Source organism: Mesoplodon mirus (genome assembly GCF_964341445.2).
Source record: "Mesoplodon mirus genome assembly, chromosome: 13".
Lineage (NCBI taxonomy): Eukaryota > Metazoa > Chordata > Mammalia > Artiodactyla > Ziphiidae > Mesoplodon > Mesoplodon mirus.
In genome coordinates, this window is record NC_138989.1 from 79,069,193 (window position 1) to 79,088,651 (window position 19,459).

The 19,459-nt window shown below is 35.5% G+C and overlaps 1 protein-coding gene across 1 annotated transcript in view; it reads left to right on the forward strand.

Moving 5' to 3' along the window:
- CDH7 (cadherin 7) overlaps nucleotides 1–16,245 on the forward strand; it is a gene marked incomplete at both ends in the record, with an annotated part of 116,742 nt that extends 100,497 nt beyond the window's left edge. Inside the window, one exon of the mRNA XM_082640561.1 lies at nucleotides 15,752–16,245. Within this exon, the coding sequence (XP_082496687.1) occupies nucleotides 15,752–16,245 (494 nt within the window). The remainder of the gene's footprint in view (nucleotides 1–15,751) is intronic.
- Nucleotides 16,246–19,459: the final 3,214 nt, after the last annotated feature.

The following is a 19,459-nucleotide window of genomic DNA, read 5'->3' on the forward strand; positions in this document are numbered from 1 at the left end:
ATTCCGGGAACTGTATTAGAGTAAAGAGAATTTTTTCTATGTTGCTTTGATAATATGCTTATTTTAGAAATAATGGCCTTAGGTAGACTCTATGATATTTAATTCCTTAAGACATGAACATTCTTTATATTAGTCTCTATTCTTGCCTGTGTGTTTGAAATACATAATGAAAAAAGACCAATGAATATGGGGGCTTAAAAAAAAAGAAATGATGGCTTTATATCCTACCTCTCTTAAGAAAAGATTTAAGGTGGGTTTTATAATTATTTGTGAATCTTAAAAGGTTTGAAATTTCAGCAGTGCAAAATTTTCCAAGAAGAATTTACATTTAATTGTACTTTTCCATGATTACTTTGTTATGTGGTTAAGTTAGATTTATAACTCATATTAGAATTGCAGTTTTATAAGAGATTATGCAGCATCCTTTTAAAAATTGGGAGGTATCCAACATGGTCATTGGGTAATGGGTTTATTCCTTTACATTCTGTGAGGGCAAAGTGTACCTTCCTACAGCAAGGACAATAAGCATTTAATTTTGCATCTGAGCCTGTACTCTGTGTTTTCCTGGGGTTTAATATAATTTGTAAATTCATTTATATTTTTGTAAATGCAGAATTTAGCAATGGGAGTCATAATTGTATAATGTTTAAAAACAAGATTTATGGAGTTCGATAAAACCTAGCTTTTATGACTGCCTCCAATATGTACTAGTTCACCAGGGGAACATTACTTCTTCTTAGGCTAGCTTCTCAATCTCAAAGGGGAAAAGAATAGAACTAGACTCATAATGTTGTTGTGAAAATTAAATGAGATAATTCATGTGCCAACCATCTAGTGAACATTCAGTAAATTTTAAGCGTTATCAATGAGCAAGTTCTCAACCTATTAACCAAGCTAAGACATACTCACTAATATACTGTGTAAATGATCTCATAAAAATGGAAGTTATTATCTTCTAAAACTTCAGATAACCAAATAAATCTAGAAGGAAATAAACTTTTTTTCATATAGCTTCACATAGATCGCCAAAACTTTTAGAAATTCATTAGAAATGGCAAATAATTCCCAATTAAAGTCTAATTAGAGTATAAGGGACTAAGTAAGTTTTGAAAAATATGGAACCATGGCAAAGTGCTTATTATTTCTCTATCAGGTTTCAAAACGTATGAATAAGAGGTAAGTTGTGTATTTATTTTATAGTAGCCGGATAACCTAGATGAGAAGATAGAGATTTTCCTTTGTGGTGTTTTTCTGTTTGTTTGTTTTTTAATTTTATTGGCATATAGTTGATTTACAATGTTGTGTTAGTTTCAGGTGTACAGCAAAGTGAATCTGTTTTATTATATATATATATATATATATATATATATATATATAAAAGAATGGAGATATATATATATTTTTTGATTCTTTTCCCATAAAGGTTATTACAGAATATTGAGTTCCCTGTGCTGCTCTGATCTTTATTATTTGTTTCCTTCTACTAACTTTAGATTTTGTTTGTTCTTTCTCTAGTTGCTTTAGGTGTAAGGTTAGATTTGAGATTTTTCTTGTTTCCTGAGGGTAAGATTTTATTGCTATAAACTTCCCTCTTAGTACTGCTTTTGCTGTGTTCCATAAGTTTTAGATCGTCATGTTTTCGTTGTCATTTCTCTCTAGGTATTTTTTTTATTTCCTGATTTCTTCAGTGATCCATTGGTTGTTTAGTAACATATTGTTTAGCCTCCACATGTTTGTGTTTTTTAGGGTTTTTTTCTTGTAAATTTATAATCTCATAGCATTGTTGTTTGAAAAGATGCTTGATATGATTTCAGTTTTCTTAAAATTTACTGAGGCTTGATTTGTGGCCCAAGATGTGGTCCATCTTGAGAAGAAAGTGTATTCTGCTGCTTTTCGATGGAATGTCCTATAAATATCAATTAGGTCCATCTGGTCTAATGTGTCATTTAAGGCCTGTGTTTCCTTACTGATTTTCTGTCTGAACCATCTGTCCATTGGTGTAAGTGGGGTATTAAAGTTCCCCACCATTATTATGTTACTGTCAGTTTCCCCTTTTATGGCTGTCAGAATTTGCCTTGTATATTGAGGTGCTCCTATGTTGGGTGCATATATATTTACAATTGTTATATCTTCATCTAGGATTGATCCCTTGATCATTATGTAGTGTCCTTCCTTGTCTCTTGTAACAGTCTTTAAAGTCTATTTTGTTTGAGTATTGCTATGCCAGCTTTCTTTTGATTTCCATTTGCATGAAATGCCTTTTTCCATACCCTCATTTTCAGTATGTATGTGTTCCTAGATGTGAAGTGGGTCTCTTGTAGACAGCATATATACAGATCTTATTTTTCTATCCATTCAACCAGTCTGTCTTTTGGTTGGAATATTTAATCCATTTACATTTAAGGTAATTATTGATATGTATGTTCTTATTGCCATGTATTAATTGTTTTGGAATTTTTTTTAGGATTTTTTTGTTTCTTTTGTTCTCTTTGTGATTTGATGACTATCTTTAGTGTTGTGTATGGATTCCTTTTTTTTTCATGTGTATCTTGTTTTTTGGTTTGCAGTTTTTATGAGGTTTTGATATAGCTATATATATATATGTATGTGTGTTTGTGTGTGTGTATATATATATATATAGAGAGAGAGAGGAGGTTTCAAGTTTCTGGCCTCTTAATTTCAAATGCATTTCCCATTTCCTGTATTTGTACTCTCCTCATGGTTGCTGGTCTTGGTATCATATTTGTGTGTAGATGATTTCCTACTTTTACTGTACATTTGCCTTTAGTGGTGAGCTTTCCCAGTTGTGATTTTCTTGTTTCTAGTTGTGGGCACATTTTTTTTTTTCTTTCCTGATTAGAGAAGTTCTTTTAGTGTTTGTTGTAAAGCTGGTTTGGTGGTGCTGAATTCTCTTAGCTTATGCTTGTCTGTAAAAACTTCGATTTCTCTGTTACATCTGAATGAGAGCCTTGCTGGGTATATAGTATTCTTCATTGTAGGTTTTTCCCTTTCATCACTTTAAATATATCATGCCTCTCCCTTCTGGCCTGCAGAGTTTCTGCTGAGAAATCAACTGATAACCTTATAGGGATTCCTTTGTATGTTGCTTTTCCCTTGCTGCTTTTAATATTTTTTCTTTGTATTTAATTTTTGTCAATTTGATTAATGTGTGTCTTGGCATGTCACTCCTTGGGTTTATCCCATATGGGACTCTCTGTGCTTCCTGAGCTTTAGTGTTTCCTTTCTCATATTAGGGAAGTTTTCAGCTATAATCTCTTCAAATATTTTCTCAGGCCCTTCCTCTTCTACTTCTGGGACCTCTATAATGTGAATGTTGGTGTGTTTAATGTTTTATGTGTTTGTGGTCTCCTTTTTGCAGGCTGCAAGTTTGTATTAATAGTTCCTTTTACTTCTGGTGTCTGCCCCCTGGTGGGTGAGGGTGGTCCAGTGACTTGTGCAGACTTCCTGGGGGGAGGGACTGGTACCTGCCCTATGTCCAAAGAGGACATAGGTAGATGATGTGTGGATGACTCCTTTTGAACTTGACTAGCTTATCACAGACAGTTTAGATTATACCTTACTTCAAAGGAGTAAGATAAAATTGTATTACCTAGAATTTAATCATGCACAGCAGTTAACTTTTTTCATTTTTTTAAAGGGTGTCTCTCTAATGAAGCCTACTTCATTTTGGAAAATACTTTCATCTGTGATTTAGGCATTCCTTGCAATTTATATTTCTTGGTGATTCTAATTCATTTAAAATAATTACGTAGCTGTTACTGAAAGTAAGTGAAATAGTTGTAATAGACTTCCTTCTTGCATATGATAGATATGAGTGTGTGTGTACATGCATATATTTCAGGGTAAAGTCATAGGTTTGGGGAATTTTAAGTATGACTACTCTTTTTGTTAAATTTGAGCATTTTCCTTATAGATACACTAGTTGAGGAATGCTTCTTGCACTTCTAAAAATCAAATGTTCATGTTCCATAGTTTATTCATTTTTTAAAAGTTTCTGCAAGTCTACAAGAACAAGTCAAAACAGAGCCTATTGTACTGAAATACAGTTTGGAACCCGGTGCTTCTGTCTACAGCTTCCTTTTCCCAGTAAGGATTCTACCTAGTAATCTGTATGTTCAAATGTTAGCATTTCAGTTCAGAAGGAGTCTCTTGGCACCTGATTAACTTTTCAGAGCAGATAACCAGGACCTTTTAGTCTTTTCGTTCTGTCTCTTCTGTTATAGGCTCTGGGTTTTTATGACAGGTGCCAGAGCCAGTACTCAGGGGAGCAGATGGGACGCCCAGCCTGGTATGAACCTGACTTCTGATGCACAAATGACTCATTTTTTACAACACCTCATTTTCTAGACACTAGGCATCAGTGTTTGTAACTCATTCCTTTTCAGGGTTCCGAACAAATGTTGTTAGAAAAAAGCAAGGTGAAGAGGGGAGAAGAATTTGAGGATCAAGTTCAATTTAAGAGTGAAACTGGGGACACATCTGCACTTTAGACGCCTAAAAAAAGCATGCTTCAGTACATGCCAAGTTTGTGTTCCACTGATGTGACAAAGCTACTTGTAACGTAGAAGGGGGTGTACTGAAGGTTTCAGAATATTCCTGGGAGGCATCACAGAAATCATTTCCAGCCCTTTACAGAGGAGGAAAAGGAGGTACAATTTAGTGGCTATTAAGTAAGTCATCAGATTCTACTAGGTCTCCTTTTCTCAATCACTACTTTTTTAAAAAGCTGTTCACATGTAGTTTTGTTTTTTCTCAAGATTTGAAGTGAAATTGGATTTGTCGGTCTTCACCTGTATTTGTATTCTTCTAACTTTATGGGTGAATTCTTTTCTGATTTCTCTCTCCTTCTCACTCCTGCTGTCATCCTCTCTAATTTATTTGCACCTGAATTCTCTCAGAGATGATCCAAAAATCAGAACATGAGGTTTCCTTTATTTACACTGAGTACACTTGAATGGGAGATGTTATTTTCATATTCAAAGTTCATGATAAAATTATCAAGCAGGTGCCTCAATTATTTTTCATGTAGAAAAATGTCATCAATATATGGCAAGATAGTTTAGTAATCTAAGGCTTGACTAACTATTTTACTCCAACAAAAATTTCATTATGCATTTTCACATACTTAAATTTTAATTTTTTAAATTTATGTTTTTTAGCCATGCCTCACAACATATGGGATCTTAGTTCCCTGACCAGGGATCAAACCCATGTCTCCTGCATTGGAAGCATCGAGTCATAACCACTGGACCACCAGGGAAGTCCTGTCATAGTAAAATTTGTAATTGTTGATATACCCAGTTTTTTTCCTACCAGGCTGAAAGCACTTAAAAAATAAAACCCAAAATCTATGGATGACTGACCTTAAATAATTACTTCAGTGGTTTTTCCAGAAATAACTGGAAACTATTTCAGTTGTTTTGTTTTAATGTATGGTGTCAGTGTTAAATATTGCACATCTATTCAGAGAATATTACAGCTAGTTTCTTTCTGTTAGTCTGTACAGAGGAGCTTTTTCCTGTTCACTAAAACTGCCACTGAATTGACTATATATTAAGTTTTGTTCTTTCCCTATTTCAACCTTTAGGTCCAAGTAATTGAAGTCCTATAACATCCCCTCTAGCTCTTCAGACACAGTGGGGATTTAGACTGGCCCACCTCCAGGTTTGAGAAGGCATTTGTGGAAACCACTGTCTACTACATGGAATTCAAGCTTTTCCAGTGTGTCCAGGGTAGCCAGCTGGATGTTTAGCTGTCATGCATCTTTTCGCTTTTCTTCCCTGATCTACCAAGACCTGAATGGTATTTGCTCTGCTCTTAACTGTGGAGACCATTCATGATTTGGTTCAACAGGAAACTATTTTCCTGGTTTTTTAAGTGATAGTGCTACTTAAGCAAAAAATATTAAATTGCAGAGAAAAAATGAGGGCAATATGTAAAAGATAAATCCCCATCATAATCTGTAATGAAAGAACATATTTGACATAGCAGGGCCTAGTGGTAATAACAGGCAGACTACAGTTGCTAATTTATGATAGCAGATGTGTTTATTTTCAAACAAGTGCAAGCATTCTAAACAATGAATTACACTGAACAAGTTCATACTAAGTGCTTTACAAGTGTTGCCTAATTTAATTCTCATATTTCCTAAGCAGGTATTATTAAGTATTGTTATTGCTATTCCTACTTTTTGTATGAGACATGTACAGTGTTATAAGGTGTCAGACCCAGGACCCAAACACAGCCCAGACTGCCTTCCGGATGTCCTTTATAAGGTATTTTTCCCTATGTATTTTCTAATCTGAAAGACCTGTGTGTCTCTGGAAGCACCTGTAGATCTGTGGATATGGCAACTCCATCTTTGTTTCACATAGTGGCTTTAGGACGTCTTTGGTGAACTCTGAGTGTCTAATTTAAAATGTCCTCCACTTACACAGTTCTAAACATGTTCTCTCAAGGTTGGGAGTATGTTAAATAATGAGATTATGCTTCATTACAACCAAAATATACCGATTGCCTTTGGGCATAAAATATTCATTGTACTTAGGTCAGTTTTTCTGTCTCACATGAGCCTTAAATGAAATCATTCTAACTCACATATTTAATGGAGAGGAATTTTGTGATACTTGTTCTGGGAAAAGGAAGGATCAATTTCAGTTGTAATTAAACTTCTTCCTGTCTTGAGACATGAAAAACAGTATCTCATATATGCAGATATTTTGCAAATCTCTGGTTTGGATCTTAAACAGCAGATCTAGATAGGTACAGTCATTGTTCTGGTGGACTGCTGACATGAGAAATCTGAAATTATCATACACTGAACAATCGTCCTACTTCCTATCTCTTATCTTGATTTAGTGCCTATTTAAGGGTTTTTTGAGTGTTATCAGTCAGCCTTCACTCTTCTGTGTGTTCCATCCTCCATAGCCAATCAGTCCCTAAGTGCTATTAATTTTACTTTGGTTCTTGAATCTGTCTTTATCTCCCTTGATGTTGCACCTGATTTTGTCCATGGTCCATCTTTCCGCCCCTGAATTATGGTAACTTCCCCAGTCTCTGTCAGCTCCAATCCAGGACCACAGAGAGAGTAAGCTTTTTAAAAGCAAATGTGATTGCGTCGTGCCCAGCCTAAAATAAGATTTCTGTGTCTTGCCATTGTCTAGACTAGAATCACCTTCTCTGTGTCTTGCCATTGTCTAGAGACTACGTTCTGTCTATGACCTAACTGCTCCCTCCCAGTTCAGCCTTTTGTCTCTCCACTCGCAGTGTACTTCAGTCAAATTGCAGAGTTGCACTTTCTCAGACTCATCCTGCTTTGTTTTACCTCGTCTTATATGCCTTTCTCCTCCTTCCTGGAACACCTCTCCCCAGAATCCACAAATAGTAACTCCTTTTTTGTAGTCAAGACTTACTTCCTTTGCTTCTGAGTCCAAGTTAGGTACTGTTCCTAGGGGCTGCATAACACCTTGTATAAAACAGTCTTAGAGCATCCTTCATGGGCTGATTGGTTTGTCTATCTCCTCTGGTGGACTCCTGCTTTTGGAGGCAATGACCAAGCATTATTTCATCATTGTATACATAGCATCTCATAAAATGCTGATGTGAAATAGAGAAGGCCTATGATACATGCATACTGAATGAATCCATGAATGTACTCAGTAGTAGAAAAGAACATTAGATTTTGTCATTTATCCTTAAGTAGTATTTCCATTGGACCTGAATTTTCCCATTTCATAACATTCTACAGTTTTAGGCCTTTTGAGATCCAGCCTATTTCTCTAATTTTTCTGGAAAATTGATATGGCACAGGTTAAAAGCATTTAGATTATATTTTCAGATTAATAGCCCTGGAGTTATACATGGGCTCAGAAAAAAAAGATAAGAATATATGATTTTTAGAGTCTAAAGAGAGAAAAATTATTGCAGTTGAGACTAAGGATACTTTAAAATTCAGTTTAAATTTCAGTTAAAAATGCTATATTTGATATCTAATTTATCTCAATCATACACTTGAGTTTTATTACTTACAAATCTTTATTCTTTGTGACTACAAATAATAGAGTGGGTTCATAAGTGCACATTCAAAGTTTGGCCCTCTGTTACTGGGGATCTGATATATCTGATTACACAGCACATAAATCCAGACAAAATGATAAGTTGACTTCTCTCATCCTTTAAATCTTTTGCTTAGATGTCATTTCCAGTGACATCCATCTGTCATCACAGCACAAATGCACTAGTACCCCTGTATTTTTCCTATCATTTCACTTTTTAAAACATAATTTCTTTGCTCGAAGCATTTCAGAAGTGTCACATATACTTACATGAAATCCAAATGTTCCTTCCAGCCCACAAAGCAAGGCACATTCTGACACCTGCTCACCTCTTGATGGCATCAGGCTATCTGATCCTTCACTCTCCCAGTAGGAAAGAGCCACATGGCCTGTTTTTCCATGAGATTCAAACATGCCCCCATGTTCCTGAAACCTTCTTTCTGCTTCTCTTCACCTGTTGGTCTCATACTATTCTTTATGCCCCAGCTCAGTATTACCTTCAAAGAGGGAATGTCCTCACCAACCGATTAAATTAGGTGTTCCTCATGCCCATGAATCTTTATCATGAACCTGTGTGGTTCCTTTGTAGCACATATCACAATTAGTAAATGTTTACCTTGCTCAAATATAAAAGCACCTTGAGAGTAATGACCTTACTATCTTTTTAAAACCATTATATTTTCAAGGCCTAGCATAGGGCACCTAGGAGGAAAAATATTTTGGGGAATCAGTGAATAGTACTTATCACACTCTACTGCTTATTTTACTACCTTTGTTATATATTTTAAGCCCCTCATGAATAGGCCTGGTATCTCTATTATTCATTATTATACCACCCAATAAATGGAAGAGAGTAGATACCAAACACATTAACTAAATTAACTGAGGGTTATCAAAATCACACATGTGTGAATGGCAAAATGTATGTTTCTTTCTGTGCACCACTTATATGACTCAAATTTTAGCAAAACTACAAAGATAGGAACTGAACTGTGTAAGAATTTATTATAGAAATTTAGAAAATTTTTAACAAAATCACTTACTATGTGTAGCACTATTTAAGTACTATACAAATATAAACTCACTTAATCTTTGTAAAGTTACTATGAGACATTTTCTTTGAAGTAAGTACTATTTCCATTTTGGAGAGGAGGAAACAGGCAGGGGGAAGTAGAAGTTATTTAAAAGCTAAGTTTACTTGCCCATTGATGTGGATAATTATAAAAAATTACTGAACTTGTAGTCTGACTGTGCTAGCAATTTTTCATTTAGGTCATTTTTCAGTTACACCTAATAAATAATAATTGTAGTATAATAATTTTCACCATTCAATATGTCATTTGGTAATAAAATCTCCTACTATAAGAGTAGAATACCTTAAGACCATATGCAGTTAAGAGTTTTCTAGTATTCCCAAATCTTTGTTTAGATCAACTGTCCAAAAGAATTACATTGTGATTCACAAGTGTGAAACACATATGTAATTAAAAATTTTCAAGGAACCTCATTAGCAAAAAATTTTTTAAAAGTGAAATAAAATCTAATAATATATTTAATATAATGCAGTATAAACTATCATAGTTTTAACATGTATCAATAAAATTATTAATATATTTTACTTAACAAATTAAGTCTTCAACATCACATGGACATTTTACACTTAGAGCACATCTCAATTCACATTTTAAATAGCAATAGCCACATTTCAAATGCTTGTTCACCTCTTGTGGCTCATGGCTACCATGTTGAATAGTGAAGATTTAGACAAGTCTTTTATGACTAATAAGAAATTCTGAATGTTTATAAAGACCACACAGCAAATAGTGTTTCTTGGTGAAGGCTGGCTCATCCTTCAAGTCTTACCTTAGTGTCATCTTGTCTGCGTTCTCTGAGCATCCTGGCTGTACCTTCCTACACATATTTTCTTAGTGTATATTATAATGCTATATAATTGCATTATATAATAATTGATGCTTTTCTTATATAAAATATTGAACTTAGTGGCAAGAGCTATCTGCATATCTCCATAGTAGCTTGCCCATACTTTGTCAATTTAACAAATATTTATTGAAATCTTAGTATCAGATACTGTTTTTTGTGCTCTAGATATATCTGTGCAGAATAAGATCACTGCCCTTATGGGGCTTACAGTTTTAGAAAGTCTGTGCTCAGTAAAAATACTGTTGAATTAAATGAAATTCAGGCACTAACCTTTTGGAAGAAGTCTATAAACAATGGGTTAATCTTAAGAAACTGATTAACAGGTTTACATATAGTCTTGCAAATTAAAACAAAAACCTTTTACAGATTTTTAAGGATGGGGAAAACTGGCCTGATGGTAGTATACATGACTGAGTGGTTTAAAATGAACCCCAGACTCAATATTTGAAATATGTTAATTAGTACATTAATTAACAATATTTGAAATATGTTAATACACATAATACATATGTTAATACAATGTATTACATTGTACTAAATACGTTAATACAATGTAATACATTACATTAAATATGTTCTTTAATGTAAGTAGCCTCATTTAGAAGTTGGCACCATTTTGTGGTGATCAGATTATATCTGCAGAATTCTATTAAGTTCTGGGTAAATAATTCTACTGTTAGCCGCTGGGAAGTGGGTTAGGAAAATAAGACTAAAATACTGCCAAGGTGATTCAGTAAAAAGCATGTTCCAGGTTAACTGTCTGGATATGTGTCTGACACACACCACAGTGAAGGTTAGAACAAAGGAGTTCACTAACTTATAGTATCAACTTCTAAATTTTTCTCCATCTTCCATTCTGTTTCTCTCAGGTTTGGGAGACTGGTGCTCTCCTGGTCTGCATGCTTCCTTTCACCCATGCATGATGACTTGCAATCTATTTATCTGTGTATATATAGCCTACACAGTGAGCTACTTGGATACAGGGAACCTCTCTTGTTATATTTTGTCAGCGCCCAGCACTTATTTCCTACATACTGGAATGCTTGGAGAATGTTGCATCGAATATTAGGAAACTGGATTCTAAAATCAGAAATTAGGTCAACATTATGCATTCTAAGTTCTTTTCTCACATCTACTCTTCCCTACTTCCTTAGTCTAATCAGAATGATTTTTTTCAAAAAATACACCTGATCATATTGTGCCCTCCTTAACACTAGTTGGCTTGTGGGCCTGGCTGGTGCCTGTGTCTCCTGGCTTCCCTCCTGTTTCTTTCTTTGCTCTCCACCCACACGTTGGCCTCACACCTTTGCTCACTGGTTGACTGTGCTGAGAGTATTCTTCCATATCACATCTCCACCCTCAGCCTTTGGTTACTCTGCCTTAAGGCCTCCTCAACACATAGCCTTAAAAGATCATACTTCCCTCTTTAGGAATAATTATTACTGTTCTACTTTTACATACAGTTCTCTTGTGTGATGAATATTTGTCCACCCCATTTAATTGTAAGTTCCATGAGGAAATGTCTCACGTCTACTGCTATGTGCACCATCGTATCACTATACCAAATGCATAAAATGGTTAGCACATCATTGTGAAATAGATATATAAATTCACAAACCAGCACGATTCAGGTACATGTCTAGACTTCAACTAGAACTAAACCTGAGAAGTATAGTCCATATGATAGAAAAGATGTATGATAAAACCTCTTAAAATATATAATCTTGTGCTTGCTTAGGCAGAAAATATTCCTTTTAATACAGCGATTATCTCCATAACCTCTGAAGAAGTTAATACTTGTTCCATGTAAAGGTTAAAATTTATTTTTTATAGCATGCTCAAGCAGTTAGAAATTAATATTCTCCCAAGTCATTGAAATGTTAAATTGTCTAACCTTCTAAAACACTTCACATTTTTTCTCAGCTTCAGGCAAGATTGGGAAATAAGACAAACTCCATAAGATATTAATATCCTTAATGGGTATTGGACCCATGGGATGACACACCCCTGGGTTCTAACATTTCACTTTTACTAAACACTATAATTGAGGGTCAAAAGGCAAATGTACTATTGGTGATGTGAAAATACACTTACAATAGAATGTAACAATTGTGAGATATAGATATCTATGACAAGATCCATTGTAATTATAGGGAGGAAAGAAAATGGAGAACTTGGAAATGTTTTGCATTCTTAGACACTGACTTAAATGAAAAGCACATCTAATTCTTACATAATTCTTCTCTTCTTCATACCCTCATTACTCTTGTGCCCATTCACTTCTTCCATCCGTGTTTTGTACTCAGTTGGACATTTGCTCCCCCTCAGTTTTGCTCTCCAATATGTGTAACAGATTTCTCATCTTCACCTACCTCCACCTGCCCACCGGTCACAATTCTCCCTGATACCTCTCCATTCCATGTCTTACTCGGTTTGATTTCTTAACAATAAGTCTTTCTTGGTCCACCTTTCTGTTGCAATCACTTATTTCTGGGAGACTATGTAAAAAGTTTCAGAAACTAAAGTATATAAATCTAAAATTCTTTTATTCAGATTTCCTGATGTGTCCTTCTCCAAGCTAGCAATTGTCACCTGAGTTCTCAGCTTGTATCTCAGTTACCTTCTGTGGAAGGTCTAAGCTCACAGTGTGATAAAAAGTGCAAAGGCTTTGAAGACAGACAGTACACCTCACCCCGAGTTACTATCAATACACTGACCCCAGACAGATTGTTTCACATGTCTGGGACAACCATTGAATGGGAAATTACCTACCCCAGAGAACGGCTGTGAGGGTCACATGATATGTCCTGTGTACAGACCATCATTTTCCACCTTACTGCCTTCCCTCTCTCTCTCTCCAGTTTAATCTTTAGTGCACGAGCCCTGATGCATACTTCATACACCTTCTACTTTGCTTGTTACCTAACTTCGTTCATTGTTTTTCCTTGGTCAAAGAAGAAACACAGTGTCTTCACTTGCTGTGTTCACAGAATTTTTTTTTTTTTTTGCGGTATGTGGGCCTCTCACTGTTGTGGCCTCTCCCATTGCGGAGCACAGGCTCCAGACGCGCAGGCTCAACGGCCATGGCTCATGGGCCCAGCCGCTCCGCGGCATGTGGGATCTTCCCAGACCGGGGCACGAACCCGTGTCCCCTGCATCGGCAGGCGGACTCTCAACCACTGTGCCACCAGGGAAGCCCCACAGAATTTTGAGTTAACATTCTTGGGGGGTCAGAGGATAACAATGAAAACCTCTCTGTTGCACACTGGCAAGTGCCTGGCATTCTGTTTACTTCTACCGACATTACTCCCCAATCTCTTTTCTCTCTTTAATCCACCCTGTGAGCCCTGAACTTGGCTATAATTGTCACATATGGCTACGTGCAGTTCAAGTTACTTGCCCAAGATCACACAGCTAATATTTGGAAAGACTGGACTTTTACCCAAGGCCTTCTTGACAGCAAAGCTAAATATTAGTTTTGAAGCTTCATACCAGAATGTTACAACAGAAACATATTAATCTTTTGTAAACATGTCTTTGTTGTAACATTCTAGCATGGAGCTTGAAAACTAAAAGGCTTTGGGGGTGGTAGAAATGCTAATTTTCAGAAGATCAAAAGGGACAGGGTTGGGAATCCACTTAGCAGGGAGGGCAGACGCATGGCAGAATATTTATGGGAACAGACAGGAAATGGATGGTATTTCATTCATTTCAAAACCATTGGCTTTTGAACTACATTTCCTACTCTGATGAAGCCAGTTCATAACATTTAAATGTAGTAAATAATATCAAGAAAGAAGAGAATTAAGCACTTATGTGCCATAGCAACATGAGAAGGTGGCCAGAAGGTTCAGAAATGTATCTAAGTTTCTAAATTGTAGGCTGTGGATAAAGCTTATCGGGGAGCAACAGGCCAGGGTCAAATAGGAAAGGAACTAAAAAAGTACCCCAGTAAACAATTGATTTCCCAGTGTTTCCAAAGATCTCCCATACAAATATCTTTGTCAGTCATATTCCTGTTGATGATAGAGAACAAACAGACACATACTTAAGAAAGCATATACTTTTCATTGATAATAAAATCATTTTGTTTAAATCCTTAGAGTTTTGGTTTTTTAAAGCAGATTGAGTTGAAGGCTGAAATATGCTTCACCCCTAGTCATTGCATTTAATTACTCTGAATTACCTTGATGTCTTAGTTTTATATTTTTATTCTCAAATTATTCTTAACGCCAAAGAAATACCTTAAAATGTATTTTAAATATAAATATTTCAAAGTCCTTTTTAAAACTATGCTGAGAGTAACGTACCCCAAACAATAATCCACTTAGTGTATATTTTGGGCCTCTTAGACCTTGCAGGAAAAAAATATTGTGATTAAAAATGATTAAAAAGATAACTTACTTGTAGACAGATCATTAAAGATAATTCACTAATTTATATATTTTTGAATTCCAAAATTCAAGAATACTTTCTACTTCATTTTAACTTGATTCAACAGGCCATGAAATCTAATGTGTTCCCAATTCGGCAAGCATTCAGTCACTCATAAAGCAGAGCAGTCACCTTCTTATTAGTGTATAGTCATCCAGCTCTATCTGTAGGGCATTGGTTCCAGGAACTCCGATATACCAAACTCCAAGGATGCTCAAGTCCTTTGTATAAAGTGGCATAGTATTTGCATATAACCTATGCACATCCTCCCCTATGCTTTAAATCATCTCTAGGTTACTTATAATACCCAGTACAATGTAAATGCTATATAAATAGTTGTAAATTCAATGTAAATGTTATATAAAATAGTAGCCTATGTGAAGCAAATCCAAGTTTTGCTTTTTGAAACTTCCCGGAATTAAAAAAAAAAAAAAAGTTGCAGTCTGGGGTTGCTTGAATCTTTGGATGTGGAACCTGCAGATACAGAGGGACAACTGTACTTATTAAAAGGCACAAACGTGTATTCAGTTTGTTTAAAGAGTAGCCAGTGTAGTTGTTCTCTGCTTTCCAGTACAAACATGTGCTTTATCACTTATTAATTTTGAAAAGGAAAAAAAAAATCCTAATGTTAAAGGGATGATTGATTTCTTCAATCAAACTTTGGCTACTGCTAAAATCTCACAACCTGTACTCTCTCTCTAGGTATAATACATAAAAACCAAGTTCAGTGTTTCATACTGAAAGTGGGACTCTAGTATAAAGAAGCTTTTAATGTTTGTATATGGTCTGAACATGCTGGATTTTCTTTAACAGCTGAGTTTCATAGACAAGTACTAGGCATTTTTCCAAAGAACCCAGCCAAATGCTATAATCCATTTCCTTCTGAAATTGCAGTTGTTAAATTAGACCCCAAACATTTATGAATGTCACTTTGCCTTTCCAGCAATTAAGGAGTTCAAAAAAAATCCCTTGGTGTTTCGTGGCTTTGAAATTATTTATCCTCCCCTGGCCCTTCCATTTGCTCTGTCAAATGCTTTGGGGTTACGTTCAAGAGGGAGACATCAATTCTGAACAGGTGTGGAAAAGGGTTTCTTGATGTATAAAAAGTGTTCTATTTTAAAGGCGTTTTAGCAATTTTAGCACATTTACTGCTGTGAATTCCCATGGAAGTAGGCGGCCCATTCATTTCCCTTTAAAGGGCAGAAAAATCTGAAATCAACATCAGAGGCCTAATTTCACCAGGGGGAGGGAGCGGCCGGGGAGTTTACTGAAACTTTCCCTTTGCTGTCTCTTTGTTGCAGTGTTGATCCTCCTGATCGTCACGATGAGAAGAAGGAAAAAAGAGCCCCTTATTTTCGACGAAGAGAGAGATATCAGAGAAAACATCGTTAGATACGATGACGAGGGTGGGGGGGAGGAAGACACAGAAGCCTTTGACATGGCCGCGCTCAGAAACCTCAACGTCCTCAGAGACACCAAGACCCGGAGAGATGTGACTCCAGAAATTCAGTTCTTGAGTCGGCCGACTTTTAAAAGCATCCCAGATAATGTCATTTTCCGGGAATTTATTTGGGAAAGACTGAAGGAAGCCGACATTGACCCCTGCGCCCCGCCTTATGATTCCTTGCAGACATACGCCTTCGAAGGAAATGGCTCGGTGGCTGAATCGCTCAGCTCGCTAGATTCCATCAGCTCAAACTCTGATCAGAATTACGACTACCTTAGTGACTGGGGACCGCGTTTTAAACGACTCGCAGACATGTACGGAACTGGCCCGGAGAGTCTGTACTCATAGCCCTGGAACGTTAGTTTGAAATGTACTGAAGAAAAAGTAAAAGCAAAAAACAAAACAAAACACCACTACATACAGAAAACAAGAACTCCACTTGCTAGAGGAAATGGTTGTAAATATCTCTCCATTTTTAACCGTTTAGAGTTTTGCCTTGGTGAAGCATATCTTCATTAGACTTATCCAAGGGACTGCACTGACCACAGACTCTGAGCATTTGAAGGCTTTTTGATAAAAAGAAATGCTCAGTGGTTTGTGAATAGATAGCAACTCTCAGATACCTGCAAAGGCACCTAACCTCTGTAAGTACTGCCCTGTGTTGTCAGTGTCCCCAGGGTGTCCTGTACATACGGTACTGGCAGGGGGGGGGAATAAAACATGATACGCCAGGATTGAAAAGTCCTGGAACTTCTTGCATATCAAAACTTGGGACACATTTAATTTACAGTGATGCTTTCAGCTTGCTAGATTAGAGCATCCAGCAGAAGTTTATTGCTGTCAGTTAGCAAATACATTTTATTTAGCAATATAAATATTCTTAGAAAATCCTCCCCAATCCTCCAATACAAGCCAGTAAAATTTGGTTTAAGGCAACATAAACCATTGTTTAGCAAATCAATTCTGAAATGTTCCAAATAAGCAAAAGGTAAATCATTCTTAAAGTTGGCAGTCGTTTTGAGATGCTTGTGTAGGTATGAAAAAAAGTTGCTGTCTATTCGTTGATTTTTTTATTATCTCTTCTGATTTGTACAGGAGACTATCTTTTCTTTTTTATTTGACACATGGTGTTATATTTATTTTGGACCTCCAATCTCCACTCAATTTAGGTCCATCTTCCTGCCTCAGAATATTAAGCTCATCAGAACATGCTGATTTTTTCTCCAGTCTGAGCTACTTGGAGGAAATGAAGCATGGAAATGGAAAAAAAAAAAAATAGTAGAGCAATTGAGGCCTGATGCTGTTCACGTCTCAGAGAGAAACAGAGCTACAAGGACATATAAGTTGTTTGTCTGAGCCATTAAAATTTACAAAACTTTTTTTGAAAGAAAGTATTTGTACTATAGAAGGAAGATTTCAGAGAGAATTGAGATTTTCTTTGATGCAAGATTGATTTTTCAAGGTCACAAATTCTATATGCTTCAAAGACTTTCAAGAATTTCTTTTCCCCCCACCCGCTTTTGCTGTAAAAATACTGAGTAAAGGACAGATTTTTTGAATATATCTTAAACAATGTAATGTTATAAATTTCAAAACCCACCATTAAATTCTGATGCAAATATGTTCCTCAAGAATTAACCAAGCAATGTATACTTTCTATACCTGTTTAGATGTGCCAAAGTGAGGAGGAAAATTAAGTGATCACATGTGTTTGAGAAAGAAGAATTTTGTGACTAAAATATTTCTACCTAACATTATTTTCTAGATTAATACTAGTTTAATGTGAATATATTCACATAAGAATGAATTTATTTTTTTCTTTCTTTTCTCCTTTTAAAAAAGGGTTTATTGTTGGGTTCCTAATAAATCTACAGATAGTGGACACTGTATAGGAAACTGTGTTTCTAAAAGTGCTTCTTTCTGAAAGACGAACACTAGAACAAGAATATCAATCTTTTGATTACATGAGGAGAAACTCTGTAGGATTCTGTAAAATTGCAGCCCATCTTTAGAAATGAAGTATGTGAAAGTGGCCTTCAGCTCCATCAAAATAAATAATTCAATCAATATGATTATCTGCAAACAGTCCTTTCATTTGAATAAAGTTTTATAGACATTGTTTCATGACTAGATATGCTTCTTGCTGTATTTACATATGAAAAATCAATTTTATAATGGTAAATGATACTGTTCATGACTTTTAGTCACATGTGTAAGTTTTTCAAATTAAAAAAGTAAAGCATAGTACACTTACCCTATTTCATAAAATCAGAGTGTGGTGCAGGAATTATATAGGTGTTACATCAGCAAGCTGATGAGAATACAGTTTTTTAATAATCCCCTTGTCTGCAAGAAGATAAAATAGTACTTTTAGATTATGATGTCAAAACTGCTGATTGTTGCATAAATGTAAGTTTGAATGTATTTTAGAAAAGGAACATCACATCATTCACCTTGCTTTCTCTCCTTTTAAATATATATTATATATATATATATAATATATTTTTAAATTTCGTTTTTGCCAGTAATAGATTGGGGAAAAAAGGTTCAGATTTAAATAAAGATTTGAAATTCTTGCATATATTCAATTGCTATTTTACGTGTGGAAGATGATAACAATACAATACTGAACTTGATTCAATGGTATTTAAAAGAAATCTTGAGATGGCTGGAAGAATGTCCCTAATAGAGATGGAATTTATATGAAGTACTCTAGCTAAGCTTATTTGTAATGGTGGTGAATTTGTTGTTATTTTAGTTTTCTTTTTCCTTTTGAAATCTAAGGCTGTATATGTTTATCTGACATGATACTTGAGAGATAGGCTCTGCTGTAAACCCAGAGACTAGAACAGTTGATCAACAAAAATCAATGTTAAAGCTTGTTACAAGATTCTCCAAAAGCATTTAAATAAATACCTATTATCTAGTCACTAAAATTCAGTGGTGGACTGGAGCCAGCTCAAACCAACTCCTAAGTACCAATTATGCATATGTCTTTCCACCTCTGCTTCTAGTGATATCATTTCGGTAGGTCAGCCTTGGTGGTAATATTTAGACCACCATGGAAATCACCAAACACTATGTGTTTTTTTGTTTGTTTTTTTCCACTGTAGAACTAGTTGTGAAATGTTTACCAACACTTTGCTGCTTACTTATAAAAGGAAACCTCATGGTTGTAAATATAGTATGAGTGAATAGAATATCAAATAATGATGACATGAAAGGAATTTATGTCCTATCCTACTACTAAATATAGACTCATGTGGTAGTGATTTCCTGGTATCAGATCCTTGGAGCTACAGGGAGAGAGGGAGGGGACCCACTTCATTATGGCAAGCAATAGCTTAATAATTCCAAGTGCAGACAAGTTTGGGAAGTCAGTAAATTTACATATTTTCCATTTGTCCCTATGGGAGCACCATTGGAAACTCAAGGTATACATTAAGTAATGCATTTTTGGACAATTTAATTTCTTAAAAAAATATGTGCATTTCACTTGTTACTGTCTAGGTCAAGGAAATACGCCCAGACCTCTATTCTGGATTGTTATCCTTGCATAATT